General features: G+C 41.4%; 1 protein-coding gene across 2 annotated transcripts in view; it reads right to left on the bottom strand.

Moving 5' to 3' along the window:
• The window catches only part of BICD2 (BICD cargo adaptor 2), a 151,199-nt gene that overhangs the window by 41,868 nt on the left and 84,635 nt on the right, over nucleotides 1-24,696 (bottom strand). For both annotated transcript variants that reach the window (XM_084635355.1, XM_084635356.1), the window contains exon 2: nucleotides 21,205-21,417. In XM_084635355.1, the coding sequence (XP_084491481.1) occupies nucleotides 21,205-21,417 (213 nt within the window). The remainder of the gene's footprint in view (nucleotides 1-21,204; nucleotides 21,418-24,696) is intronic.

Here is a 24,696-nt window from a genome sequence, read left to right as displayed (position 1 = left end):
CTGGGACTACAGAGACATCACTGTCTGTTTTCTGTCCGCTTTTATTTGTTTGTATTCCTTGTTTGACGATCTTGCCTTCATCAAATAATCTATGCTGTCTTCAGTCACAAGCCTAAATCAAAAATGTCTGCTGTGGCATTCTTCCCACCTCACTGGTTACCACCACCCACTGGACTCCATCCTGGGTCAGTAATCTGCAGGTTTGTTTACTATGGGGTTTTTGGTAGGTGGTTTAGGGGTGGGGTGTTTGGCACTGGTGTCTCTACACTAATACAGCTGCACCAATGCAAACCCTAGTATAACTGCAGTGCACTGGTGTAAAAAATGACTTGCACCAGTGCAGTTACATAGGTGTAACTACAGTGGTGCAAACAAGCCCTCATTGCAGGTAAGTCCTAGAAGCAAAGGGTTCCACATATCTGAGGAAAACCAAGCACCAGTGGTTTTCTGATTTGCTGATAATGTGGGCTTGTCACCTGCAAAATCTCATGCTATAAACGAAAAGCACAAAATTTCATCCAGTCACTGTTTACACATTTTCACACTTTATTAAAAGAAATGACCTCATGATTTCAAATGCAGCTTTTGGGGTGTATACGTGTGTCCAAATTCTATACTGCCCTTCCCCCCAAGAGTGGGTGTACACAAGCAAAATGCTGACCCAAACATAATGACAGTGGTGTGAATGGCACAGTGTGGCACAGTTATAATAATCTCTCCCTCCCCTGCACTGTACTGCTTGCTAACAACAGCTAAACTCCAGCTGCTTTTCAAATCTGACATTTAAATGATTGGCAGCATTCCATGTCCTTCGTTTTAATCAGGAAGGGGTTTAACCCTTCTTAGGCATGCTAAGGGAACCAACGGTCTATTTGAACATTAAGGGTGTTAATTCAAAGGATTTTTTTGAAGATCTTGTTTTGAGAGAGATTATATGTCTCTGCCAACTTGGCAATGAGGGAAGGGATGACTGTGCTGTGGGAGCTTTATAAGAAAGGCACACCTGCCTAAAAACATGTCTTTGGAAGATCTTTATTTGCCAAAAGACAGGCATCTGCTTGCTTCTCAGTTTGTGGTAATCAGCAATAGAAAATAATAAAGTTAGTCAATCATGGAAGCAACACACAGTAGCATAGCAAGAGAACCAAAATGAAGCACAGTGCCCGGAAGATATCAGAGCAATACCTTAACTATTACGCACTGTAGTCCAATTTGCCTCACAGCAATGTTATCTTCTGCACTTATCAAAAGATATCAACACCTTATTATGAAACGAACACCAGCATGACTTCACACGTTAAAAAATAAAAAAAAATCTTTGCCCTAGTCTAATCTCTTACCAACAGGGTGCGTGTGAGAATCAATGACACTGTAAACTCCATCAGCACTAGATTATGGGCCAAATCTTTAAAGTTACTTCAGCACCTCCCTCCCATTGAAATCAAGATGAAGTAAGCACCTAAACAGCGTTAAAAAATCAGGCCCTTTGATTTTAAAAGATGCTGGACAAATCAAAGAATGTAAGCTAACACAGAACACTGAGTCCAAACCACCAAACCAAAACCCCAATACAGCTGTGAACAAAAGGGAAACAGGTATGACTTCAACTTTTGTTAGAAGCTTCAAGCTAAACCCTGGTCATTTAAACCCCGTTTTGCCAGTCCACTAACCCACACATCCCAATCCCTTACCTTTAAAAGGGCTTCCATGTGTCCTACTGTCACCCAGTCCCTCTCCTGTGAAGTGTCTTCTAGCTAGCCAACCCATTCACTGGGATCTTCAAGCAGTGCCAGATGGCCACTACCATACATCAATCAGGGGCCGGGGTTTCCCTAGCTACAGCACAATGGATTGTGGGGTGCCTCATCCTTCCCAGGCTCTTTCATCTGGCAGAAGCAGGACTGTTTCTTCTGCCATTGCTCCTCAATGAGTGTACTGAAAAGACCAGGACAGATACCCGAGGATTCAGTGGATAGAAAGGAAGGCATCACCAGTTTTCTTACTAAAGGCTTCACTCTCAAGTTACTCCAAAAATCTTCTAAGTGCAGGGGCGCTCTCAGCCCTGAAAATCCCAGGACACGAGACGCAAGCCACCAGGGCTGAAGATGGGGGGTGGGGGGGAGGAGGGAAGGGAATGAGGAAATTGCAATGTTCCTATTCAGTCCTGTCTCTCCCTGCAGAGGAGCTGAGTTATTAGAGGCTGGTAGGGCTAATCCCAGCAGTCAGCCACACTATTAGACAGTTCCAGCTTGCAACACCACCTGCTGCCACAGGGGGACTCCTGATGGGGCTGAAGTATTTGGGCAGCAAGCAGAGGGACTGTGTATAAAACAGAGTAGAAAGTTCTTAGGGGCTAATTCAGATTAGCCCCTCCAGAGACAGGGTATGGGGTCTATGCTCCTACTTCTTGAGGTCAAGTAAGGACAGAGGGGGGTGGAATAAAGGAAGGTGGTCTTAAGCCAGAGGAATTGGTTCTCACTCAGCTTGATGGTACTAGGCAAGTCTCTGACTCAAGGAGGATTCTGAGCCTGAGTGGGGAGTCAGGTGGAAACAGGAAGGGTTTGAGGGCTAATTTTTGAGTCAAGGGAAAAGAAGGGATTCAGACTCCGGGGGGAATTCAATAGAAGGGAGAGCTATCAAGCAGAAGAAAGTTTCAGGGCAGAGAGGGGTTGGTCAAAGAAATTTGGGGATGAGGTTCTGGACTTGCAGAGGGATGGGCTGGCTTGGTAGGGCTGAGTGTGGAAAAATGAAGGAGGGAGAGAGAGAAAGTGTTAAAGCAGTAGGGGAAGACAGAATAAGATCCGAGGGGCAGAAGTCTATGGAAAGGAGAGAGAAAAAAGAAAAGGTCAGGAAGGGGAGAATAGGGAGGGGGTCACATTGCTCCTTAATATAGTACTTCTCCATTTTTTATTCTGAAAGGGGCCTCTCTTTCTTTCACACCTCCCCACCAACATCCTTCACCCCCCACCTACGTATTCTCCTGTGACACCCACTCTCCCACTGTCCATATTTCAGTTTGGAAAATGTGGTCCCCCTTTGGGAAGGGGGGGATGGTCTGATGTATGGAGGTGGTAGGAAAGAAAGCAGTGGAGGGGTCTCTGCTACCTGAAGTTCCACCACTTATTTTGGTCACCAGCTACCACCACCTCCCCCTTTACACTTAATAGAGAGAGGGTTTCCAGGGACCGTTCAGAGGAGTCACTTTTAGGCTTTGCATATATACCGTTCAAAGTGACCTAAGTCTCCACAGGACTCAGCAGCTTTCCTGAAATCTACAAACATTTAAAAGAGCTTTGAAGCACAAAAACACACAGCATGATTCACAGCTGATCAGAGGTGAAATTCGGGCCTGATTGAACTCCCACTGATGAAAGCTGGGTCCAGGATTGCACCCCAGGTGTCTATAGTGAGCATAACGTAACAAAACAGATTGCTAAGCCACTCTGATGCCTAAAATTTCCTGAATGACCTAAGTTTAGGGACATATATCCAGATAACCCTCAAACAGTCTGACACCTCATATCACATCGATAGAGAAACTTTTGCTTTTAGATCAAGTGATGGGAAACCTCATTTCCACTCATGAATAGAGATCTTAAGTAACTTTTTTTTTTTATTCTGGTTTTGAAGCTCCTGGATTCACATATTTTAGATGTTACATTCCCATCTTACGCAGTTCATTGTTTAGACAAAAGTGCTGGCGAGAGATTAAGAAGGGAAACTGATAATTGGAAAACAAATTTGTAAGAACACTCAGCATTCAGAAGACTTGCCTGCCATTTCCCAAGATGCACTTTTGTTCCAGAAATAATGGTTAGCTGATAGATCAGGGCAAAATCGCACCCTACGAAAGCATTCAGGGAGGATATGGACACATCATTTTATGGTCAAAGAGTAACAGTCAACAAATTGATGTTTTGTAGAAGGTCAAAGACTTTCTTTTTTAGGAGACAGGAAACAAAGAGAGATAAGACTAAAGCACACATACAGAAAAATAGAATGAGCAATAAGCAAGACAATGGGAATTGACAGCCAGAAAGATATAGAGGGTGTATAGAAATTGGCAATGCCACATCTGTACATCCAGATCTAGCATCTCATACTGCCCACACAAAGAATGTGTCTATATAAAATAAGTGCCACGGCAGGTTACAAATTATATTTTAACTACACAAGAAGTCAGATTTTAACTCAGCCAAAGACATCTGATTCTGTGCCTATTATAAAAGATAATTTCCTTATTTTAGTTCAGGGACATTCTCCTCCCTGTGCCCTTCCCCATTAGAAAATGGTAGTAAAAAGCCCAGGAATGTGGTATTGTTCTACCCAGAATAAAAATATATCTGGTGACTTTCAAAGACAAAGGGATGCCAAGCAAATGTTGAAGTAGCACTAGTTAGGGTTCTGAAATAAGACAGCACTAAAGTTCCAGTTTCCTGACTGAAGTGTACGACGTAGACCAGTGACTCTCAACATTTCCAGACAACTGTACCTCTTTCAGGAGTCTGATTTGTCTTGCGTACCCCCAAGTTACAACTCACTTAAAAAGCGCTTGCATACAAAAATCAGACAAAAATACAAAATTTACTGAAAAATTTGCTTACTTTCTCATTTTTACCATATAATTATAAAATAAATCCACTAGAATATAAATACTATACTTACATTTCAGTCTATAGTACATAGAGCAGTATAAACATGTTACTGTCTGTGTGAAATTCTACTTTGTACTGACTTTGCCAGTGCTTTTTATGTAGCCTGTTGTAAAACTAGGCAAATATCTAGATGAGCTGATGAACCCTTTGGAAGACCTCTGCGTACCCTCAGGGTCCATGTACCCCTAGTTGAGAACGACTGACCTATTTATTACATTGTATTCTCTAACCGCAAAGTGTGTGTAATCTGATGTGATAGCTTGAACAATAAACTGAAGAAAGGCAGTTTCTCTTTCCAGAAATTGGCCTACAGCCTTATATTTAGAAACAGAGTCTTTCCTTTGGTTATTGCCAGACTGCTGCATATAGCATGGCCCTATTCACATACTCAAATCAATTAGCATTTTTCTCCATGAGCAGATCAAGGATTATTCTTCTGATTCTGTGCATGATGGCTCTCCCAGCAAATCACAATCAACATGACTGTCAATGATCTCCAAACTGTTCACTGGAAGTGGAGTGAAGATGGATTAGTCTAAATAATAATAAAGCAACACTCAAGATGGGAACAGAAGATTGGATTGTCCAGTCTAGCTCCCTGCCAACGCAGGATTTTACCCTACAGTGTTTTGCCCAGTCTAGTTTCAAATGTCTCAGGTGTCACCATTGCTCTAAAAAGGCTGTTTTTTTCTTCAGGCTAACAAATCTCAACATCAGGAAGTTCTTCCCAATATTCAGTGTGAGTTTTCTCTGACTTAATTTCAACCCATTTTCCTAGCTATGTCCCTCCTTCCCTCACCCAAGCCCTACATATTGAATTCTATAACCTTTCCTCAAAGCATTCTTTTGAGCCCACTGATAATTTTGGGCCTGGTCTACACTTAAAATTTCACTCAGAGGTATGACAAATCCACATCCCTGACCAACGTGGCTAGACCAACCTAACCCCCAGTGTAGACACAGCTAGATCAACAGAAGAACATGTCTGTTGACCCAGCTACTGTCACTCAGGAGGTGGCGTTCCTACAGCGGTGGAAAAACCCCTTCCAGAGCTGTGGGCTGCATCTACAGTATAAGGTTATGCTGGCAAAACTACAGCACCACAGCTATGCTGCTGTAGTCCCAGTAGCACAGATGTAGCCTCTGTTGCTCTTCTCTGCACTCTCTCAAATTTGTCAACTCTGAATGGAAAATCCCATGTGCAGTTTTATTATATCCCTATAGAAAGCAACTACTATCTCACTACTCCATGGTACGATCCCTCTGTAGCCCAACACAGCATTGCCTATTTGATTTTGCTGTCATATCCCATTGTAAACGTGTGTCTAATTTGTCTCCTCATATCTGTAAAACATATATTCCACTTTAACTGTCTGAAGCTTTGCTGGTTAATTAATGCCTGGCCTTCCTCTACTCTGAGATCCTAAAGAGTCTACCCTATTTTCTCTTCTACTCTAATATTAAAGACCTATTTTAATGTCCATTAATCATTGACAACAACATTCTTGTCAAGCAGATTTGAAGTTAACTCCATCTTCTGCAGCAGTCTGGGAGAAGATTCTCAGGAATTTAGTGCCAGACTACACAAATTAAGAGAGATTTGGGGAAAGTCTTTACAACTAACAATGTTAACAGGGCAGGAAGTTATGAACTGAAGAAAGATGTCACAGGGTACATCTGACCTATCAGTGTAATTTTGTCATAACTGATATATGTAAACAGTTGAAGTTTTGGCTAGGTGTAAACTCACAACATCATTGTATTTGCCTTAAAAGAAAAAAATCTACCAATGTAGTAAGAAGCATAGTTTTTGCAAGCTACCATATCTCTGGGATGTAATATGGGCTTAGCTTATTCTATTTAATTCTGTTGAGATCTTAACTCACAACTACCTGACCTGGACTACATCACTGTTTAAAATTACTTATAATGAGTAAATACCAAAACAACCCATTAGGCTGAACTGTATTCGTGACACTCCAAGGTGTTGTTATAATCAGGGGAGTTATGTTCAGGGATGTGTATAATGTTCTGATGGAGGGAGTTTCGGAGTGAGAGGAGTGTTGGAGCTCTATACTGTGTGCTCTATACAACAGGGAAAAAACAGTTACCGACCTTTGTAACGGTTGTTGTTCGAAATCTGTGCTCATGTCCATTCCATTCTAAGTGTGTGTGCACCAACGTACACAGTTGTCAGAGACTTTTGCCTTGGCAGTATCTGTAGGGTTGACTGTGGTGCCCCCTGAAGAGCCGTGCTCATGCGTCAGTATATTAGGCACCGCTGACCCTACGCCCTCTCAGTTCCTTCTTGCCAGCAACTCCGAAAGAGGGGCAGGAAGGTGGGTAATGGAATGGATATGAGCAACACATCTTGAAGAACAACAGTTACAAAAGGCAGGTAACCATTTTTTTCTTCTTCGAGTGCTTTCTATGCTAGGTGACTCACAAGCAGTATCCTTGGAGGTGGGCTTGGACTTCACATTTTGGCAGTTTGTAGTACTGCTCTACAGAAGCCAGCATCGTCCCGGGAGCGCAGCCTCCATGAGGAGGGCCCTCAAGCAGATATCTGGGTCCTTTTGGGTTCTAGGTTGAAAGTTTTTACAGATTTGACACTTGTCCTTTCTATGGGATTCCCCCAATACTTCAAGCAACTGTCGTGGGGGGTCACTGATAGGCATTGGCCTGCTGTATGTCAAACATGGTTTGAAGCTGGTAGAGCAGGGCATGCCCTACTCTGGAGAGGGAAGCCCAACCAACCGGGCCTCCAACTACCAGCTAACCTAACACTTAACTTAATGGCTAACTATGTACCTACAAACTATGTACAAAGAAGATAAAGGCTGTAAAGAACCGCTAATGCTCTTGTGATCTGCAAGACAAAGTGCTTCAAGCAACCATCACCGGTGATAAGAAGGAACTGAGAGGGCTTGGGGTTGGCAGCGCCTAATATACCGATGCATGAACATGGCACTCAAGGGGTCACCACAGCCGACCCTACGGATACCACTAAGGCAAAAGTCTCCGACAACTGTGCCCATGGTCACGCACACACCAGAATGGAATCAACATGAGCAAGCACTCAAAGACCAACAAAAACTTAAGATATTAAACAGTGTCATATGAAACCAGAAGAATACGGTCAAACCCAGGCTATGCTAATGGGTGCTCAGAGCTGGGTGGTGAGCACACAAATTAGCTCTGCAGTGAAAACATACTATTAGAAAAAGTTATATTGGGTTACTGGATTAAATCCTTTCTTTATCCTCCTTTTTACAGAGACCAAAGTAGTGGCATTCGCTTAAAGCCTAAACGTGCAGCCTTACTCATGCTGCACAGCCTCTCTGACTTCAGTCGAACTCTTCACCTCAGCTACAGCTGAAGCTGTACTCCAATTTCTGATGAGATTAACGGTTCCAAAACTGGAGTCACCTAGCGTTCTAGTTTCAATAGCCAGCACCATTTTTCTGGCTTCACAGATACTGCAAGTTTCCTTGTGAATAATCATCCAACCCCGAAGACTGCCTGTAGTCCAGTGTTTTTGGGAGCCAGTGAATAAAAAGGAAGTGACTAACATGTTTTTTGTCTCTCTAGCCACTTCTATAAACTGTTCAGCAGGAGATAGCCCTTAAAAACATGCTGATGATTCACTAAAATAACTTCAGGTTTATTATAATCAAACCAACTGCAGATAAAGTCTGCTGCCCACTTTTCCCAGTTAAGCTCCAAACAATGTCTCACAGCTCTTTGTAATTTACAGAAACAGATGTGGAGATGTAGCAATTTGGACACTTGTCAAACAGTGACTAAATGTTGTTTCTAGAGATTTCCTTTGCCTTCCTCTCTTTTTTTTTTTTTTTGGGGGGGGGTGATCTACCAAATAACAAAGACCTCAGAAAGAATCAATACATTCAAATCCATGGACTTTCGCTTCACTGGATAGGTGTTGGGTGGATCTGTAAAATGTTAGTGTAATGCACTCTAAGGCCTTGTCTACACACAAGAGTTGTACCACTAATTGTCCCAATATCTAGTTCTACACTGCTTTAACTATATTAGTAGCACAACCCCCCTAGTGTGGACACTGTTATACCGGTCTAGAAGTTCTTATGCCAATGTAGTTGATTCCCATGAGGAAATAAACTGTGCCAGTACAAGGCATCTTTATAATGATTTACCTGTATTCACACTAGAGGTTGTACTGGGTAACTAGTTTGTTTTACCCAAACAAATCACACCCCTAACTGAAATAGTTGTACTGGAACAAAATTGGTGTATAGTTTAGGTATATGCTGGCAATGCAGACACTGCTCTCGGTCGTGTCCAAATCCACTTTCACTGAATGGATGATAGAAAAAAGCTGCTTTTTTCTAAATAGCACAGAAATCAGAAGCCTGGCTGGAAACAACAGAGAAAGGTGTGACGTTAAAGAAGCTCTGTTACAGTGGTTATCAAAATGTAAGGAGTCAAGTTAAAGGCACTAAAGATTGACGTCCTCAATCTGCTTCACCAGATGTCCTCAATTCTTTTGTGGAAGTCGAGTGCTGCATCTATACCTTGGCTTCAGTGACTGACTGGCCGCTCTCCTGAAACTGGCAGTTGCAGCGCTAGTTACTCTCAGATGCGGGGATGTTTTTTATGTTGTAGACAACTGTTCGTTAGACCCCAGACTGACACCACCAACTCTTTTCACAGAGGTCATTAAGTTAGTTGTCACGTGATGGCAACTTTCAGCCACTTTTGAAAACGACTAGATTCAACCAATTATCCAAAAGATGACAGGCTTATTATTCCCATTACCATTCCCCTGACCTGGCCTCTGTTTAATGGAAAGGGGAGCAGAAAAACCAGAACCACCACACACAGCAGGAAGCAGCCATTTCCTTAACTTGCCTTACCACATGCTTTCCCCTTCAGCCATGCCTGTTTGGACAATGGATAACAAATTAAAGAGATCAACTTCTGACACATGAACGAATGATAGCTTTGACTCAGTGCAGTGCAAACTATCCCAAAACTTCAGCAAATCCTTCATTCTGGATTGACAACACTAGTCACGACAGCAACGGACCTCTCTCGTGAGCAATAAAAAGACAAAACATGGTAGGATTTCATGAGTTAGCCCCATATTCATTTGTGACTGAAAGAGAGAATAAAAATTAAACAAACTTGTGAAGAACACGGATTTCAATCCCTTTCATCTAGGAAGAGAACATCTGACCTGCATTTACAGACCGGATCCCCATGTTCAGCCACCAACCCAAAATATTATCTTACATGCAAGAGAGTTGAGAGGAATCTATCTGGCTTTAAGATTAAACTCGATAAGTTTATGGAGGAGATGGTATGATGGGATAACATGGTTTTGGTAATTAAATATTCACGGTAAATAGGCCTAATGGACTGTGATGGGATATTAGATGGGGTGGGATCTGAGTTACCCAGGAAAGAATGTTCTGTAGTATCTGGCTGGTGAATCTTGCCCATATGCTTAGGGTTTAGCTGATCGCCATATTTGGGGTCGGGAAGGAATTTTCCTCCAGGGCAGATTGGAAGAGGCCCTGGAGGTTTTTCACCTTCCTCTGTAGCATGGGGCACAGGTCACTTGCTGGAGGATTCTCTGCTCCTTGAAGTCTTTAAACCACGATTTGAGGACTTCAATAGCTCAGACATAGGTGAGAGGTTTTTCACAGGAGTGGGTGGGTGAGATTCTGTGGCCTGCGTTGTGCAGGAGGTCAGACTAGATGATCATAATGGTCCCTTCTGACCTAAATATCTATGAATCTATGACATATTAGTAAGGTAGCAAAACTAGGGTATTTTGTGGAATTTCTTTTTCAACCTGACTTACAAAATTGCTGTGAATGGCATAGGCACAGAAAAATATAGGCAGTAAGAAGACAGAGAAATTAACAATAATAATTAGTATAAGAGCTGGTGCAGTGAAAGCACAAGTCAGTACTCCGGTGACCATTCACTAACAGAGTATTTGTGCTTCCTATTTGGACTATTTTTTGTCACGTTCCTCCCTCATCCCTAACACCAACCTAAAATGGCTTGAAAAAATATCTTAGAAGCAGTTCTGGGTCAGTTTGCTAGCTGCCAAGATACTAAATACAACTGTTTTTCTTCAAGTACATTACAATTACGCTTTAGAATGTACTACACATGCTCTTTCCTATTTTCAAACCTTTGCCTCTCAAACACACGCCAAACAAATCTTACTTGGAAATACTGCCAGAGGCCACTGTCCCATAATGGAGGTAGCAAACCCAGAGCCACGAACCCAAAACAGTGCCCCTATTTTCTGTGGCCTATAAACTGTAATACTGCTGGAGTTTGAGAAGAAGATTTCATCCAGCAGCAAAAGAACACTTTTAATAATGGTTTGCCAGGTTATTTCAAGCCACAGTCATGCCGGTTAGAATGTTCTCAGTCACACTACATTGTGTATGTAGTTTTCAGATCAGATAAAAGATTACCTCACAGGGGATTGTTTTACTTTTCCAGAGCTTATGCTGGTCAGAAAACCCTGAGCAGACAAAGGTCAAAATGAAGGTCATAAGAAGCCATCATTAAAAAAAAAAAAAAAAAAAAAAGCGTTATGTTCCTTGCAGTGCAGCACCACCAATGGTCACATACCAGCTTATTTAAAAGGGGCGCAATTCCCAATTCACCTTGGAATCTTACCACTAACTGAACCTTTGAGACTCTTATTACATAAAAAACAATAGATTAATAAATATCATGGCAAAAATTTCTGCACTGACGAGTTACTTTAAACCTGGAATTTGAAAATATACAGTACAGTTAAAGAGTAACACGTGCATCTCTTTGAATTTCCAGCATCAATTTATTTTTCAAAATTCTGACTCTTTGGGATGCAGCCATTACAGGAAGAGAAATGCTGTTGTTAACATCTTTCCCCTGAATATATCAGTGCACAACAACAATGGAGAAATCAGGAGCAGATGCCTCTTGAAATACATGCAAAGCAAATCAATTGAATTTCCATGACAATTCATCTTCTTTGAAATGGATTTTATATTATTTCTCAAAGGGCTACAAATGATATATGCTACTTCCCCATTGTAAAAATAAAAAATTCTCATCGTTATCAAAAAAAGGGGAAGTTGTCAGTGTAAAATCAACTCCAATGAAGATAAAAGGTGGGAAAAAAACAGCTGCCATCTGTAACCATATGCAATATGCTGAGACAGTACCCAGCAGCGTGCCTGTATCATACGGTTATCACCATATTTGAACTTCCTGTAATGAACAAAAGACAGGCAATTACTCTGCCCATTTACCCAGACATCCCTTCCAGTGCTCTAGAGTCAATGGAGGGTGGGGGAAGAGAGAGAGAGAGAAAAAAAAGAAAGAAAAAATTCACACTGTGACTCTTCTAATTCTTTCAATATGTTGGGGTGATAAGGAATCCAGTCTTGCAGATCACATTTGATAGGCTTGGTTCCTTTGGGAAATCGACCTGTCTTTGGTATGCTTTTATGAAAGAGTCTTGTTAGTCCACAAACAAAAGCTTTCAGCCAAATAGAGCTTTGAATAGTCAGTTTCAAGCTCCATTAATGATTTAAAAAACTGCATCGTCTCAATAGGCTTTCTTCTAAACCATAAATAAATAATGCTTTCTTCAATAAATTGAAAAAAAATTTCACATTAAAATACTATGTGTCCACTTGCTAGAGTATTTTGTTTGAATTTTTAGGCCCTCTCTAGTCCCACAGGTATGAATTCCAGAGGGAATCAAGTCTATTTTGTGAGGGTATTAAGGATCCAAATGTGTTTTTCCTGAAATTGGTGTTTGCCATGGCATCTTCTCTACCTCCCCAAACTGTTGTGCAAAGTGCTGTGTGTCAGATGTATGCTGCCCCTCCCCTTCAGAGGGTGCATTTCACAGTGGTGAGATACATGCATGCTTTCTAACACATTTTGGAAACTTTTGGAATGAAAAGCAATATATAAATGTAACTTCTTTAAAAGCGTTTTCTCCCCCTAGGAAGCATGAAAATGGAAATGAGTGATGTGAGATATCAAACCCTCCCCACAAGGAGGAAAACAAAAAAAAAAAAAAGAAGAAGAAGAGGGGAAACTGAATTCAACCCTGAAAAATAATCAGAGCCTCTAAGAGCAAAGTTACTTGAGAAACTGTAACTTTGTGCTTTCACACGTCATATTCAGCTCAGGACAGCAATCTAAAGAAAATAAAGACAGCTACATCTGCTGACTCTGCCAAACAAATTTTTCAAATTTGGCTATTTCATTAATATATCAGGAAGAGGGTCGGGAGCTGCCCAGCTGTGGAGAGGGTTGAGATTTTTTTGTTTGTTTATTTTCAAGAAATAGTATCTAAAAACCACAAAATTTTCAAAACGTTTAAATAAATGAATTATGAAGTGTTTTACTGTATTTTTGACCAGCTCTATAATATACTTAGTCCACTCTCTCCTTCACTTTCTCCATTATTGCTTCTGCTAACCTTTACTCTCCTGATTTTCATCTCCCTCTGGCTGTGTCTGGACTACCCATTTTTGAGCCCTGGTATAAGTTTTAGTGTGGCTCAGGCACTGTATAAAAGACAAAGAATATAAAGAAAATAAAGGCATAAATAACACTTGAGCCTTGTTTATACCAACAGTCAAAAAACCAAAAACAAACAACAAGCACCACACTAAATTTGGTAGTGAAGAGACAGCCTCTGACTGCTCCTTTAGCATCTCTGTAATGGTCTTTTTTCCCCCTCTCTTTTCCACCCTTCATCCCCTCCTCTTATTCATCTACATTCCCTCTTTAGGTGGCTACCTCTGCTCCCACAGCCTCAGCCTCTACGCCAATGACAAATTTACCTCTCAGCTCACACCCTTTTCCCTCTTGTACCTTCAACTGTTTCTGGTCTCCTAGGTGTCTTGCTAGAATCTTCAACTCACTCTCTCCAAACCTGTTTTCTACTTGACCCATTTACTACATTTCTGTATCAAACTTAACTATGCAGGTCAGTCCTTTTGTTCCACAACCAACACTGACAACTCCACTGTTCTTCACCTCTTATCCACCTGCAACCTCTTCCCACACACATTTCTCCAAAATGCTGTTGCTAAAGCTGTCTCTGTTTCCCACTGCTCTGATCACGTCACCTTCCTTCATGAAATCCTTCACTGGTCTCCTGTATGTCAGGAGCTCAGAAACAGATGCCTCATTCTCACTCTCATTTACATCTCTGATACGATCTCTCTCTTTTGCTCTTCATGCACCACTATTTCCTTTCTCCTTTTTTGCTTCTTTCAACCTTTTCTAAAACTTAGGCCATGTCTACATTACAACGGCCCAGCTACAGCGCTGCAGCTATGCCGCTGTTGTGCTACATCGATGGCAAGGGTTTTTCCGTCACCAGACTTAATCCACCTCTCCAAGACATGGTAGCTCGTGGTATCTACAGTGGGGGTTAGGTTGACCTAACTATGTTGCACAGGGCAGGAAATTTTTCACAGCCTGCAGTGACGTAGCTAGATCGATCAAATTTTTAGGTATAGACCAGGCCCCAGCTTCACACCTACTCTTCTATATTCTATTTATCATTAAGCAACCCCTCTTTCCTCCTATAAGTCTCTTCCAGGACTTTCTACTTTGTTCTCATAAATCTTTCTTCCCCACCCCTTACATGAACTGTTTTCCCACGTCCTGTCTTGTCTATTTTATTTTGATTATAAAATCTTCAGGCTAGGGAATGAGGCTTACTCCATCTGCCTGACTGCAGTGTGTGCACGCAAATTTATGATGCTATATGACTAACAATATCTTCATCCTTACCTCACCTCATTGTGTTGCAAATTGGCAAGTTGAGGCCTTTATTTTCAGTTTCCTGGCAGGTGCATCTGAATAGAAGTACTATCTCAACTTGGATTTTTTGTGTATTTTTTTTAAAAAAGAAAAAAACCTCAAACAATACTAAATTAAAGAGACCTAGCTGAATTAGGTAAATAGTTTACCAGTTTATTTGAGAGGGGAAAAACAGAGGATAACAATACACAAAGGACTAATCAGCATTTTAGCTATAAATCCTACTGGGAAAGAGAAGTGCACCCATGACTTTGGGAATACTCTTCCCATTACTTATGATGCTACGGCAAGTGCTTATGGGAACTTGGAGGACTTGAACAATTGCCCTACTGTGTACTTAGAGAAGAGCACCAGACAGTGCTGCTATAGGCAGACGGGCGCTTTGAGTCTAATAGCCAGCTTAATGAGCTACCATGGTGACAGTGTTGGCACCTAAAAATACACACTTGCTAGAAATCAAAACACAGACAAACTGCTATGAACACAGCAGGCTCTGTGCTTTTCAGCAACATCTTTCCCATCTCCAGTTCTGTATTTTAATGTCAAGACTCAAAACCCAGGAAACTGATCTTGAATGGGTGATGCTGTCACCTCTAGGGCTCAAGTAACTAAAGAACCCAAGACCACTGCCAGGCACCTATGTGAGCTGGGCCTATTGGGAGCCTTATGTGGGGAGTGGGGCCAGGATATCGCACTTCTATGAGGGCCCAGGGCAAACCTGAAGCTTCTGACCCTGAGGGGTTGCCTGACTTAGTCTGGGGTATCTGGGCTAGGTGAAAGAGCCAGTGCTGCCCACAGGAAGCAAACCCTTGGCTGATCCCTTAGGGCAGTGGTTCTCAAAGCCGGTCTGTCACTTGTTCAGGGTAAGCCCCTGGCGGGCCGGGCCAGTTTGTTAACCTGCCTCGTCCGCAGGTTCGGCCGATCACAGCTCCCGCTGGCTGCGGTTCGCCGCTCCAGGCCAATGGAGGCTGCGGGAAGGGCGGCCAGCACATCCCTCAGCCCATGCCGCTTTCTGCAGCCCCCATTGGCCTAGAGTGGCGAACCGCGGCCAGTGGGAACCGTGATCGGCCGAACTGGCTGACGCGACAGGTTAACAAACCGGCCAGCCCCGCCAGGAGCTTACCCTGAACAAGCAGCGGACTGGCTTTGAGAACCACTGCCTAAGGGGAGAGTGATCAAGAGAGGCAACATTTTGAGAAACCCAAGCACAGGGGCTTTTGCCCTCCCTGTTGAGATGTTTTGCCACAGCAGCTGTCTGGGAGGGTTCCCCAACCTTGGGCATTCCCTTTCCTCTGACTGCCCCAGGCCTTTGTGCCTGAAGCCATGCTCCAGTTCAAATGGTAAAAGCAACAGGAGGAAAAATCCTGCTTCAGCACACTGACCTGAAAGCCCTCTACATGACTTTTTCTAGCTCCGCTGTTGGCTGGGGAAGACGCTGCAGACTCCTGCTGCTAAAAAGGAGAGGATCCGAGTGCTGGATCACACTGCAAATGCTGCTGGCACTGAGCAAATGCTGCTCCTGCCTTAGGCTAGTGCCCTCTCCCTGTTGGAAATGCTGCTTAGAAAGAGGGAGAAAAAAAAAATCCTGCCTGGTAAGCAGGCCCAGAGAGAGCGCCTTCAGAACATCTCTCTACCCTTAAAAAAGGCAGACGTCTAGGCTGCAGACAGTACATAAATACTGTCAACAGGAGGAGTTAGTGTGCAGCCTAGCTGGGCATGGCAGAAGTCACCAAAGGGAATTGCTTCCTCGAGTGTGAGTTGAAGTCAGAAAGCTTGCCCATCAGTACAGGGCTGATGTAGCACTGGATACTTATGTGGAAGAGAAAAGGGCACTAAGTGCAGTGAATGGGCTAATTCCTTAATACAACATTAACCTGCTACCCTACTTCGCCTCCTCGGTTTCTTTGTCCCCATAGGAGAAAGGGTTGGTCTTAGGAAATAAACAAAACTGTCATGTACAAAATGTTGCCCCTCTGCAAATATACTTTTATAAAACTCTGTGACTCCTCCCACAGGACAATACTTTTGGGAGGGGGGAAAAAAAAAACTGTCAGCATTAACCATGCAAAAAAAAAAAAAAAAGTAAACAAAAACTAGGTGGGATTGGGGAAGCAAAGGGAGAAATCCCTGCAGGTAACAGAATCAGGAAACTGCATTTTGTAAATTATCCTGCGGTTTGACATGCATTTTCTCTACATAGCGCAGCCAAGCGAAGATGACTGATAATACAGAACAAAGCAACACAAAAAGCTTCCTTAGGAAAATAACTGCCACTTTATGGTTTTAGAGGAATGACGCTTGTCCATACCTTCCTGATAACCATGAATAAGAGAGTTTTGTTTTTCAATCATAATTTTCTGCAGATTATATAGAGCCATGTCATTTTAGCCTGCCTAGTACTTAAATAGTTTGATTTTTTTTTTTAAACCCAGATACTGAAACAATACAGACAATTGTTCTGAGATATATTTTCTTCTTCGGTTTATATAACGGAGGCATCTTTCCACTTTCCATGCTCTTCTGGGAAAGCACCGCTCAATTATTTTTTGGCTCCTATCTACTGTACGTGGCTAACATTGAGGGTTGGAATAATCCGCTTTGCAATCCTACTGCTAAAATGCAGAAGAGATGAAAGAAGAGAAAAGGGAGTGGTAATTACTAATTGTTCAGGAGGGGTCCCTTCAATGACTCCTCCAGGGCACAAGAGCTGCTGAGCTAGCTAATGGCAGCACTTGAACTCACATCTGGTAACCACCCTGTCAACCTGTCTCAACAGGACTGAACTAGATGATTCAACGGAAAACGGTCAAAAGCACTTGGATCTACTCCAGCAACTTCAGGTGTACCAGAGGTCATTTTTTCCTTAGCAAAACACTGATCACCTCCACATGAGTGCTTATGAGAAGACAGTTTTATTGCACATCCCCTTTCGGACACAGTTTCTGATGGTGACAACAGCATGAGGTAGATGTTTGTTCTAGCTCTTTAGACTGAAAATAAAGTATACATTTTTAACAATGAAAGGAATTAACCATTGGAACAACTTACCACAGTCATGATGGATTCTCCATTGCTGACAATTTTAAAATCAATATTGGATGTTTTTCTTAAAGATATGTTTTGCGAATTATTTTGGTGAAGTTCTATGGCCTGTGTTACACAGGAGGTCAGACTAGATGATCACAATGGTCTATTCTTGCCTTGGAATCTATTAATTATTTTAGGCATCCAATGTCAACCACATCCTGCTACATTACATGACCACTAATATTGTCCAATATAACTCCAGATGAGCTGCTAATCAGTCTCAGTACAACCACTTCCCTGTTCTATTATTGAGGATAGACTGATCTTTCTTTTATGTTGAGATTAAAAAAAAAAAGGATACCAGGTTGACAAGCATGGAAACTGAAGGCCTATATCCACACAATAGGTCACTGCATGGGTAGTGCTAGCTTCCCACACCAACCATGCCAAATATATCACTTCTAAAAATGAGACTGGGATTCAGTCTCCTCATCCATCAAATTCTCGACTTCGGGACAGTTTTGCTATACGCCACTAGGAAATGGACTGAAGCCACCTCAGATCTCGTTGACAAAACACCCTCCTTCATCAGGTGACAAGTCACTACCAGCCTGGACCGGATCTGAAATGAACAGAGAGGAGGCGAACAGCGCTCTGTTCCATTAGAGATCTCAGGAGCCAGCCCGTACCTTTTGAAGAAATCTGTCTAATAGTAGTAAAACAGAACTTCCCAAACATACACACTGAATGGGCCAAATCCTGCACAGGGACTCTGACAGGTGATAGGGGGAGAGGGGCAAATTGCAGTAGTGTCTGTGACCTGGATAGTTCTCCTCCACAGTGGATGTTAGCCAATGGATCTGTCTGTACAGTCATTGACCAGTTAGCCATACCCCATGCCATCTATGTTGCTGTTGAGAGGATAATTCACAGGGAATGGAGTCTTTTTTTGGACTATGGTCTGGTGTCTGTCTTTCTACGCAAATCTAGGGCTGTCCATGCCTGCATGGTGAATGGAGTGGGGAGACTTTCCTCACCAATCAACAACTGCTGTTGCATAATCTCCTCCAATTCTCCCCTATAATGGCTTTGAATAAACTCACTTATATGTACTGTATCCATAAATCTTTATAGAAAGAGAAGCCTGTATGTCTCTTCCCAGTTACACTCAACCAAGTAGCTAAACGATTTAGCTATTCAACCCACTGAAGATGATGATGACGAAACAGGAATTGTTTGAAGTTTTGCCACTTCTTGACCCACTGCTTTGGAAAATGGTGAGTCTAGGTTAGATATTTGCTGCATTTTGACTTGGCTCCAAATAGACTGGAGAACTTGTGATAGCTACAACAACATTGTTAACGCTGCCGCAACATTAGAGCTATTAATGGTAATTACAGGATAGTTTAAATTTAAATGTGGTGCAGAAGCAAGCACCTTCACAGGGGTGGGGGGTGGATGGATCCTAAAATATATTAGCCAGCTGACCCAGATGTTTTCACTTTAACATTAAAGGCCTTCTGTTATTTTTTTCCTAGCAGAAGAAACAGCTGGGACTTAAATGGGAAAAAGAGAAAAGCAATGAGATGACAGAGAGGAAATGACATACAACCACTCTTTCTAAAGCAGCATTATTCTTAAGTACTCAAACTCATCAGCAGGAGTCTAAATTTTAGAATACACACACACACACACACACACACACACACACTATAGCAAAATACATGGTTTCTCAAACTTCGAACATTTTTTTAAATGCAGGATTCCTCGGAGTTTAATAGATCCATTTAAAATTTATAGTCAAACATGAAATTAAATTCTTTACATTATTCTCACAGCTGATTTCTAGTCAGATGTAGAAGGTGAAGAAATTCAGCAGATTTTCCCCACTCCAAAACACAGAAAACTTCAAACTTCCAACTTCCTTTTTTAAACAGAGGAAGAATCTCCCTGAGTTCCCATGAGTGATCTGATGTCACTGTTTCCCTCTTTACAGCTGCTCAGCTCTCTCAGCACAAATCTACAAAAAAAAGTTTCCATCTCATGCAAACAGCATGTGTGTACTGGGGGAGGGATGGACCTGAATCAAGCTAAACAGCCTGTCCTAATGCAAGCATGACAACATTTTATTAATCAACATGATGCCTCCAAGCAAATCAGGCAGAGTTGTTTCAGCATGACAGCACAAAAAACATCAACTGCAGCTGGTGACTCGTTGATTTTGGATTGTAATCTGCCTATCAGCACATTTTAAGGAACATTTGGAATTTCATTAAGTGCACAAAGCCCTGGCGGTGGGAGTGGGGGATATGACAGGGGAAAGAGAAAGGAACGGGAAAGAATTTAAACTGTTCTTAATAGTAGTAAATAAATACATGATAGCTTTGCATGTGCTTGCAGAGACTGGTTCATATGCTCATGTTGCCTGAGCATATTAGCATGGCTGGACTCCAGCTTTATAGTCCTGCGATCATGGCACAGGATCAGCGATAGAAGAGAGTTAGATTATTCCTACTCAATAACTTGTAGTAATTCATGCTGCAAATCCCCATGCTGTTATACTTAAAAGGCTAGGTATTGACTGATTCTATTCTACTGTGCTGAAATAATTGAATTTTCCAGAAGGACTCAATTTAAGATTTCCCACTTCTGCAGAATTTCTCCTACCATGTATTTTCCATGTATATGCCATTCAATTACAGAGAAGAGAAAGAAAACTAAACCAGGCGCCTCTGTAAGTCACTTAGCAATGTGAAATATATACCAGTGGTATCAGATAATTAACCTATAGAGAACTACCCCAACAGTCCAGTATCCAAGGATTCAAAGGCAGGTGCAAGAAGTCTCATAATAAACAATTATGAAATAACTTCCCTGCAATTTATCGCTTTTAGACTTTTTTTATCCTATCTAAATTTAAGGAATTGTTTGACGTCTGTGAACTTTATACTCAAAATGTTACCGGTTTCACCTCCCTCCATACCTGTATGATTTTGTTTTTATTTGAAGTATAAGAGTTCATAAATAATGGAATTGTTTGTTTAATCAGTTATACGTCTCTATTTTCTCTCTCCAGATAGCCCAGCACTATTAATATTGTGCAGCCATAACACTAAAGGAATATTATGATCAGCACTGAAATAAAAGGGTCAGATCTCTTGCAACAGCAATTTAACTGACCTTTGAAAAGCAGTCTGTTACCATGAGATAAATACAAACTTATAACTATAACACAAAGAAATCATATTAGGACCTTGACAGTAACTAAGTTCAAGGTTTTTATCCCATGCATGTGTGTCTTTTCAAGTTAGGCTGCAGGAAGTTCTAAGTTTACTATATAAATAAAAGGGCCAAATTCTATCCCATCTCACATATTGATCCAACCCCATTGATTTCACTGTAGAAGTTGCTACCAGGGTGCAAGCCAAGACAGAACTGAGTCAGGATATTCTTTCTGCCTGAGCTAAGCAATTTTCCTGTTTCTTAGCTGATACAGTGCTTTCTTACACTCCCAAGAGCAACACCCTGTCCTACTGGCTGCGGGGTAAATACACGGAATACTGACCCAGGATGACTTCACAGGTATGAAGTAGAACACTGATTTCACAATGGGAGAAACAAAGTGTTCTCACAATTCATGCTATGATGCACAGCATCCATTCGCCCTTACCTCTTTCAGTTCCTGTGCAACAGAATTAAGGCGTTCGTTTTCAGACTGGGTATTGGCAAGGACATTCCTCAGCTGCTTTAGCTCAGTCTGCAGCTCCATTACTTTTTTCATGTAGTACTCTTCTTTGGTAGCAGACTCCTGAATCAAGGTCTCCTCCCTGCTCTCTCCATCTGCTGCTACCTTCTTGTGGTTGGTATGAGCCTGCCCAAAAGCCTAGGATGGTCAGAAAAAAATGATATCTTTGATTAATAAACACATCGACCTTTGCATAAAAATTACTTCCATTTCAATAGTTCCCAAACAAACTTTTCCACATTTCAGAACTTCAAAATAAACAATTAAATAATCTTTTCTTGCACTTCAATCTATCCATTACAGCGCAGATCGTTAACTGGGGCAAACCAGCTTAGCTGCATTGACTTCAAAGGAGCTACACTAATGTACACCAGCTGAGGCTCTGGCTGTATGCGGATAATGACCTGACTCTGTAATTAGAAGCCATTTTGCCCAAGCAAGGCCCCTGAAAATAGCAGGATAGGGCCCCAGTGGTGTTCCGAGTGACTTATTCATGATGCATAAACAAATACACATATAGAACCTTGGATACATTCACATACCTGAGAGACTATCTACTATATTTCATACTGTTTGAAATTCCAGTGTTGATAGCTTACTCATCATTTTTGTGACCGCCGTTTTAGTCTACATGCTAGGCCAATAAATAAACTTTGTACACAAGGGAAAACAACCAATGTTCCTTTAAAATCTGGATGGGATAACTGTTAAAATGGGCAATATCAAACAATGGCTCACGATACTAATGAAGGACCTCCTTTTGAATGCCATATATATTAGTAAAATCTACTGTCTTCATACAGCATGAGCACAGGTACTCAAAACAGGGAGATAGTGGACCAGTTCTTAATTTGCTGTTGCCACAACAAAGTGATTTTATTTCCTGGTTCAACTTCTAGCTCTGAAGATGGATCTTTAAAACAAACATTGCAGTGTATCCAGCTTTTATGTCAAATCCTCTTGCCAACGCTACCCATATTTGTGATGTGGATCAGGACTCAGGGTCCCAATTCAGCAAAACACTTGATAGGATTATGCACATGCTTAAAATTAAGCACATGCTTACATCTCATTGACTAATGGCACTTAATCATGTTTTCAAGTGCTTTCCTGAATCAAGACCTTAGTCTCCAACTGGACAAGATATCTCTGTGTGATGATCAGATACAGTACTTTTATCCCCCCTCCCTTGCCTTTCCCCCCAAGGCATGGTATACAGTGTAAGTGGTCAGGTCCAGGGCTGTGAAGATTGAATGAATAGTGGAAAACAGATTTTATGCTAACAGGCTGTTCTGTTTCCTGGTTTTCATTTGTGATGAGAAAAGCATCTCGCAGCAAAATTCTCCTTTGAGATGTAAGCATATAGGTCTTATAGACTCAATGAGCATCAGATGGCAGAACCTGTTTTTAGAACCCAGGCAATTGCTTTCACTAAAACACATTATAAAGCAAAGGGTTTCTTAATAATTTAAGTAGGTATATACTGGTAACAATCTGCCTGACAGATGGACTGGAGTCAATGAGATTAATGAATGCTATCTTTAAACAACTGTACGTGTTTCTGCCCCAGTCCATTCCGAGACGAATTTGGGTCTTCCAGGTGTCAGCAGTTTTCAGGGTGCCTGTCTCCGTATGGCAGGTTTTTCACAGCTAATATTATTATGATGCTTTAAGCCAAATCAATGACAAACTAACATCTCCTTTCCAAAGGAAACTCCTTGTCTAGTCAACTGTAAATTTTTTCCATTTTTTTCCTCCGCTCTTCGAATGTATCCCATCATCACAAAAGGAAATTTGCTTCCAATATATATAAGTAAGTTTCAGCATTTCATTCTTCTGCATATTAGAGAGGAAGCATTTACTGATATAGTACTTATTGAATACATCAGGGCTGAAACAGATGCTTGATAATGTCTGCCCTGTCCAGTGTTAAAGGCACCCACTTACTGCTCTTATCAGAGTGAATTCGATTTCAGATAAGCAAATCAGAGAACACCTGACATATATCCAGGGAGGAAATACTGGCCAAATTCACTCAGCCAACCCGAGGGAAATTAAAAAGCGTCACATTTCTGACAGAAAGTAAAGCACCATCTGTGCAAGTCCTTGTCAAATGAGTTTCAACTGTACAAAGCAGCTTAAAAGCCTAATACCTCAGATCTCCATAAGTGTCAAAGGGATGACAAAAAAAAAATATATATATAAGCTGCTTCTCCTCCACACACTGACATTTTTTCCCCAAGAATTAAAATCAGTCTGTTATGGACCTGCATTTATTTGAAGTCTATAATATAGAGACAGAGGATCTGACATCCACTTATACAGTAAAATCAACTGTTTTCAATATGGTAGGCTTTTCTTACCGGTAGACTGCTAACACTGAGCAGGTTACAACAAATTAAGCCCTTTTTTTTACTATGTGATCAGAAAAGTCTAAGCAAAATTAAAACAAGTCATTTAGTAAATTACCTACAGAGAAATTCTTGAGAGCAATGGCTAGTTTACATTTAATCCTTTGGTCACAGGTGTCAAGTTGAGGATTTCTTGTAGGAGTTAATGACTCTCACATATCAGCAATCAAGTATTTCATCATCACATCACTGGTGCAAATACAACCTATGGCCAAGATCATAGGAACATAGCAATTGCCATACTGGATCAGACCAGTGGTCCTTTTAGTCCAGTAGTCTGTCTCCAACAGTTGCCAGGACCAGATACTTCAGAGGAAGGTGGAAGAAAACCTCCTAATCTCTAGTAGTTGGGAGATTGGTTTAAACCCTGAAGCATGAGGCTTAATAGCTCTTCCAAAATGTATATTGTCATTCATGATTATAACTCTGGATATTCTTGTTATCCACATAACATATACCATCTCTTTTAGAATCTTGATTTGTTTATGATGGTGTCCTGTGGCAATGAGTTCCACAGTTTAATCGCACATTGTGTGAAAATATCTTTCCATTTAATAAGTTCAAATTTGCCATTTTTTTAATGTCATTGACTGTCCCTTTGTTCTTGTGTTATAAGATAGAGAGAACAGAAGCTCCTGATCTATCTTCTTGGAACCTTTGTTATTTTATATACCTCTCATTTTTACTCTTGTTCATCTCCTTTCCAAGGTAAACTATCCCAATCTTTTCAATCTCTCTTCATATAAGTTTTCCCATTCCCCTGATTATTCTGAGAGCGCTCTCTGAGCCTTCCCTTAATTCCGCAGCATCATGAAATATGTTGTTATAAATTGCGACAAATAAATAAAATCTGCTCACATGGACTGACTGCAGAATTGTGACTGAAGTCAACAGTGACTAAGGTCCCAGTCCCACAATTTATCCTGTGCCAAGTCCCAGTGAAGACCCACATGCATCACATTGCAAGATAAAGGCCTAAAAGACTTAACAGTCCATACTATCCAAT

The sequence above is a fragment of the Lepidochelys olivacea genome (genome assembly GCF_965140295.1).
Source record: "Lepidochelys olivacea isolate rLepOli2 genome assembly, chromosome: 7".
NCBI classification, from domain to species: Eukaryota; Metazoa; Chordata; order Testudines; family Cheloniidae; genus Lepidochelys; species Lepidochelys olivacea.
This window is presented reverse-complemented; position numbering and strand designations above follow the sequence as displayed.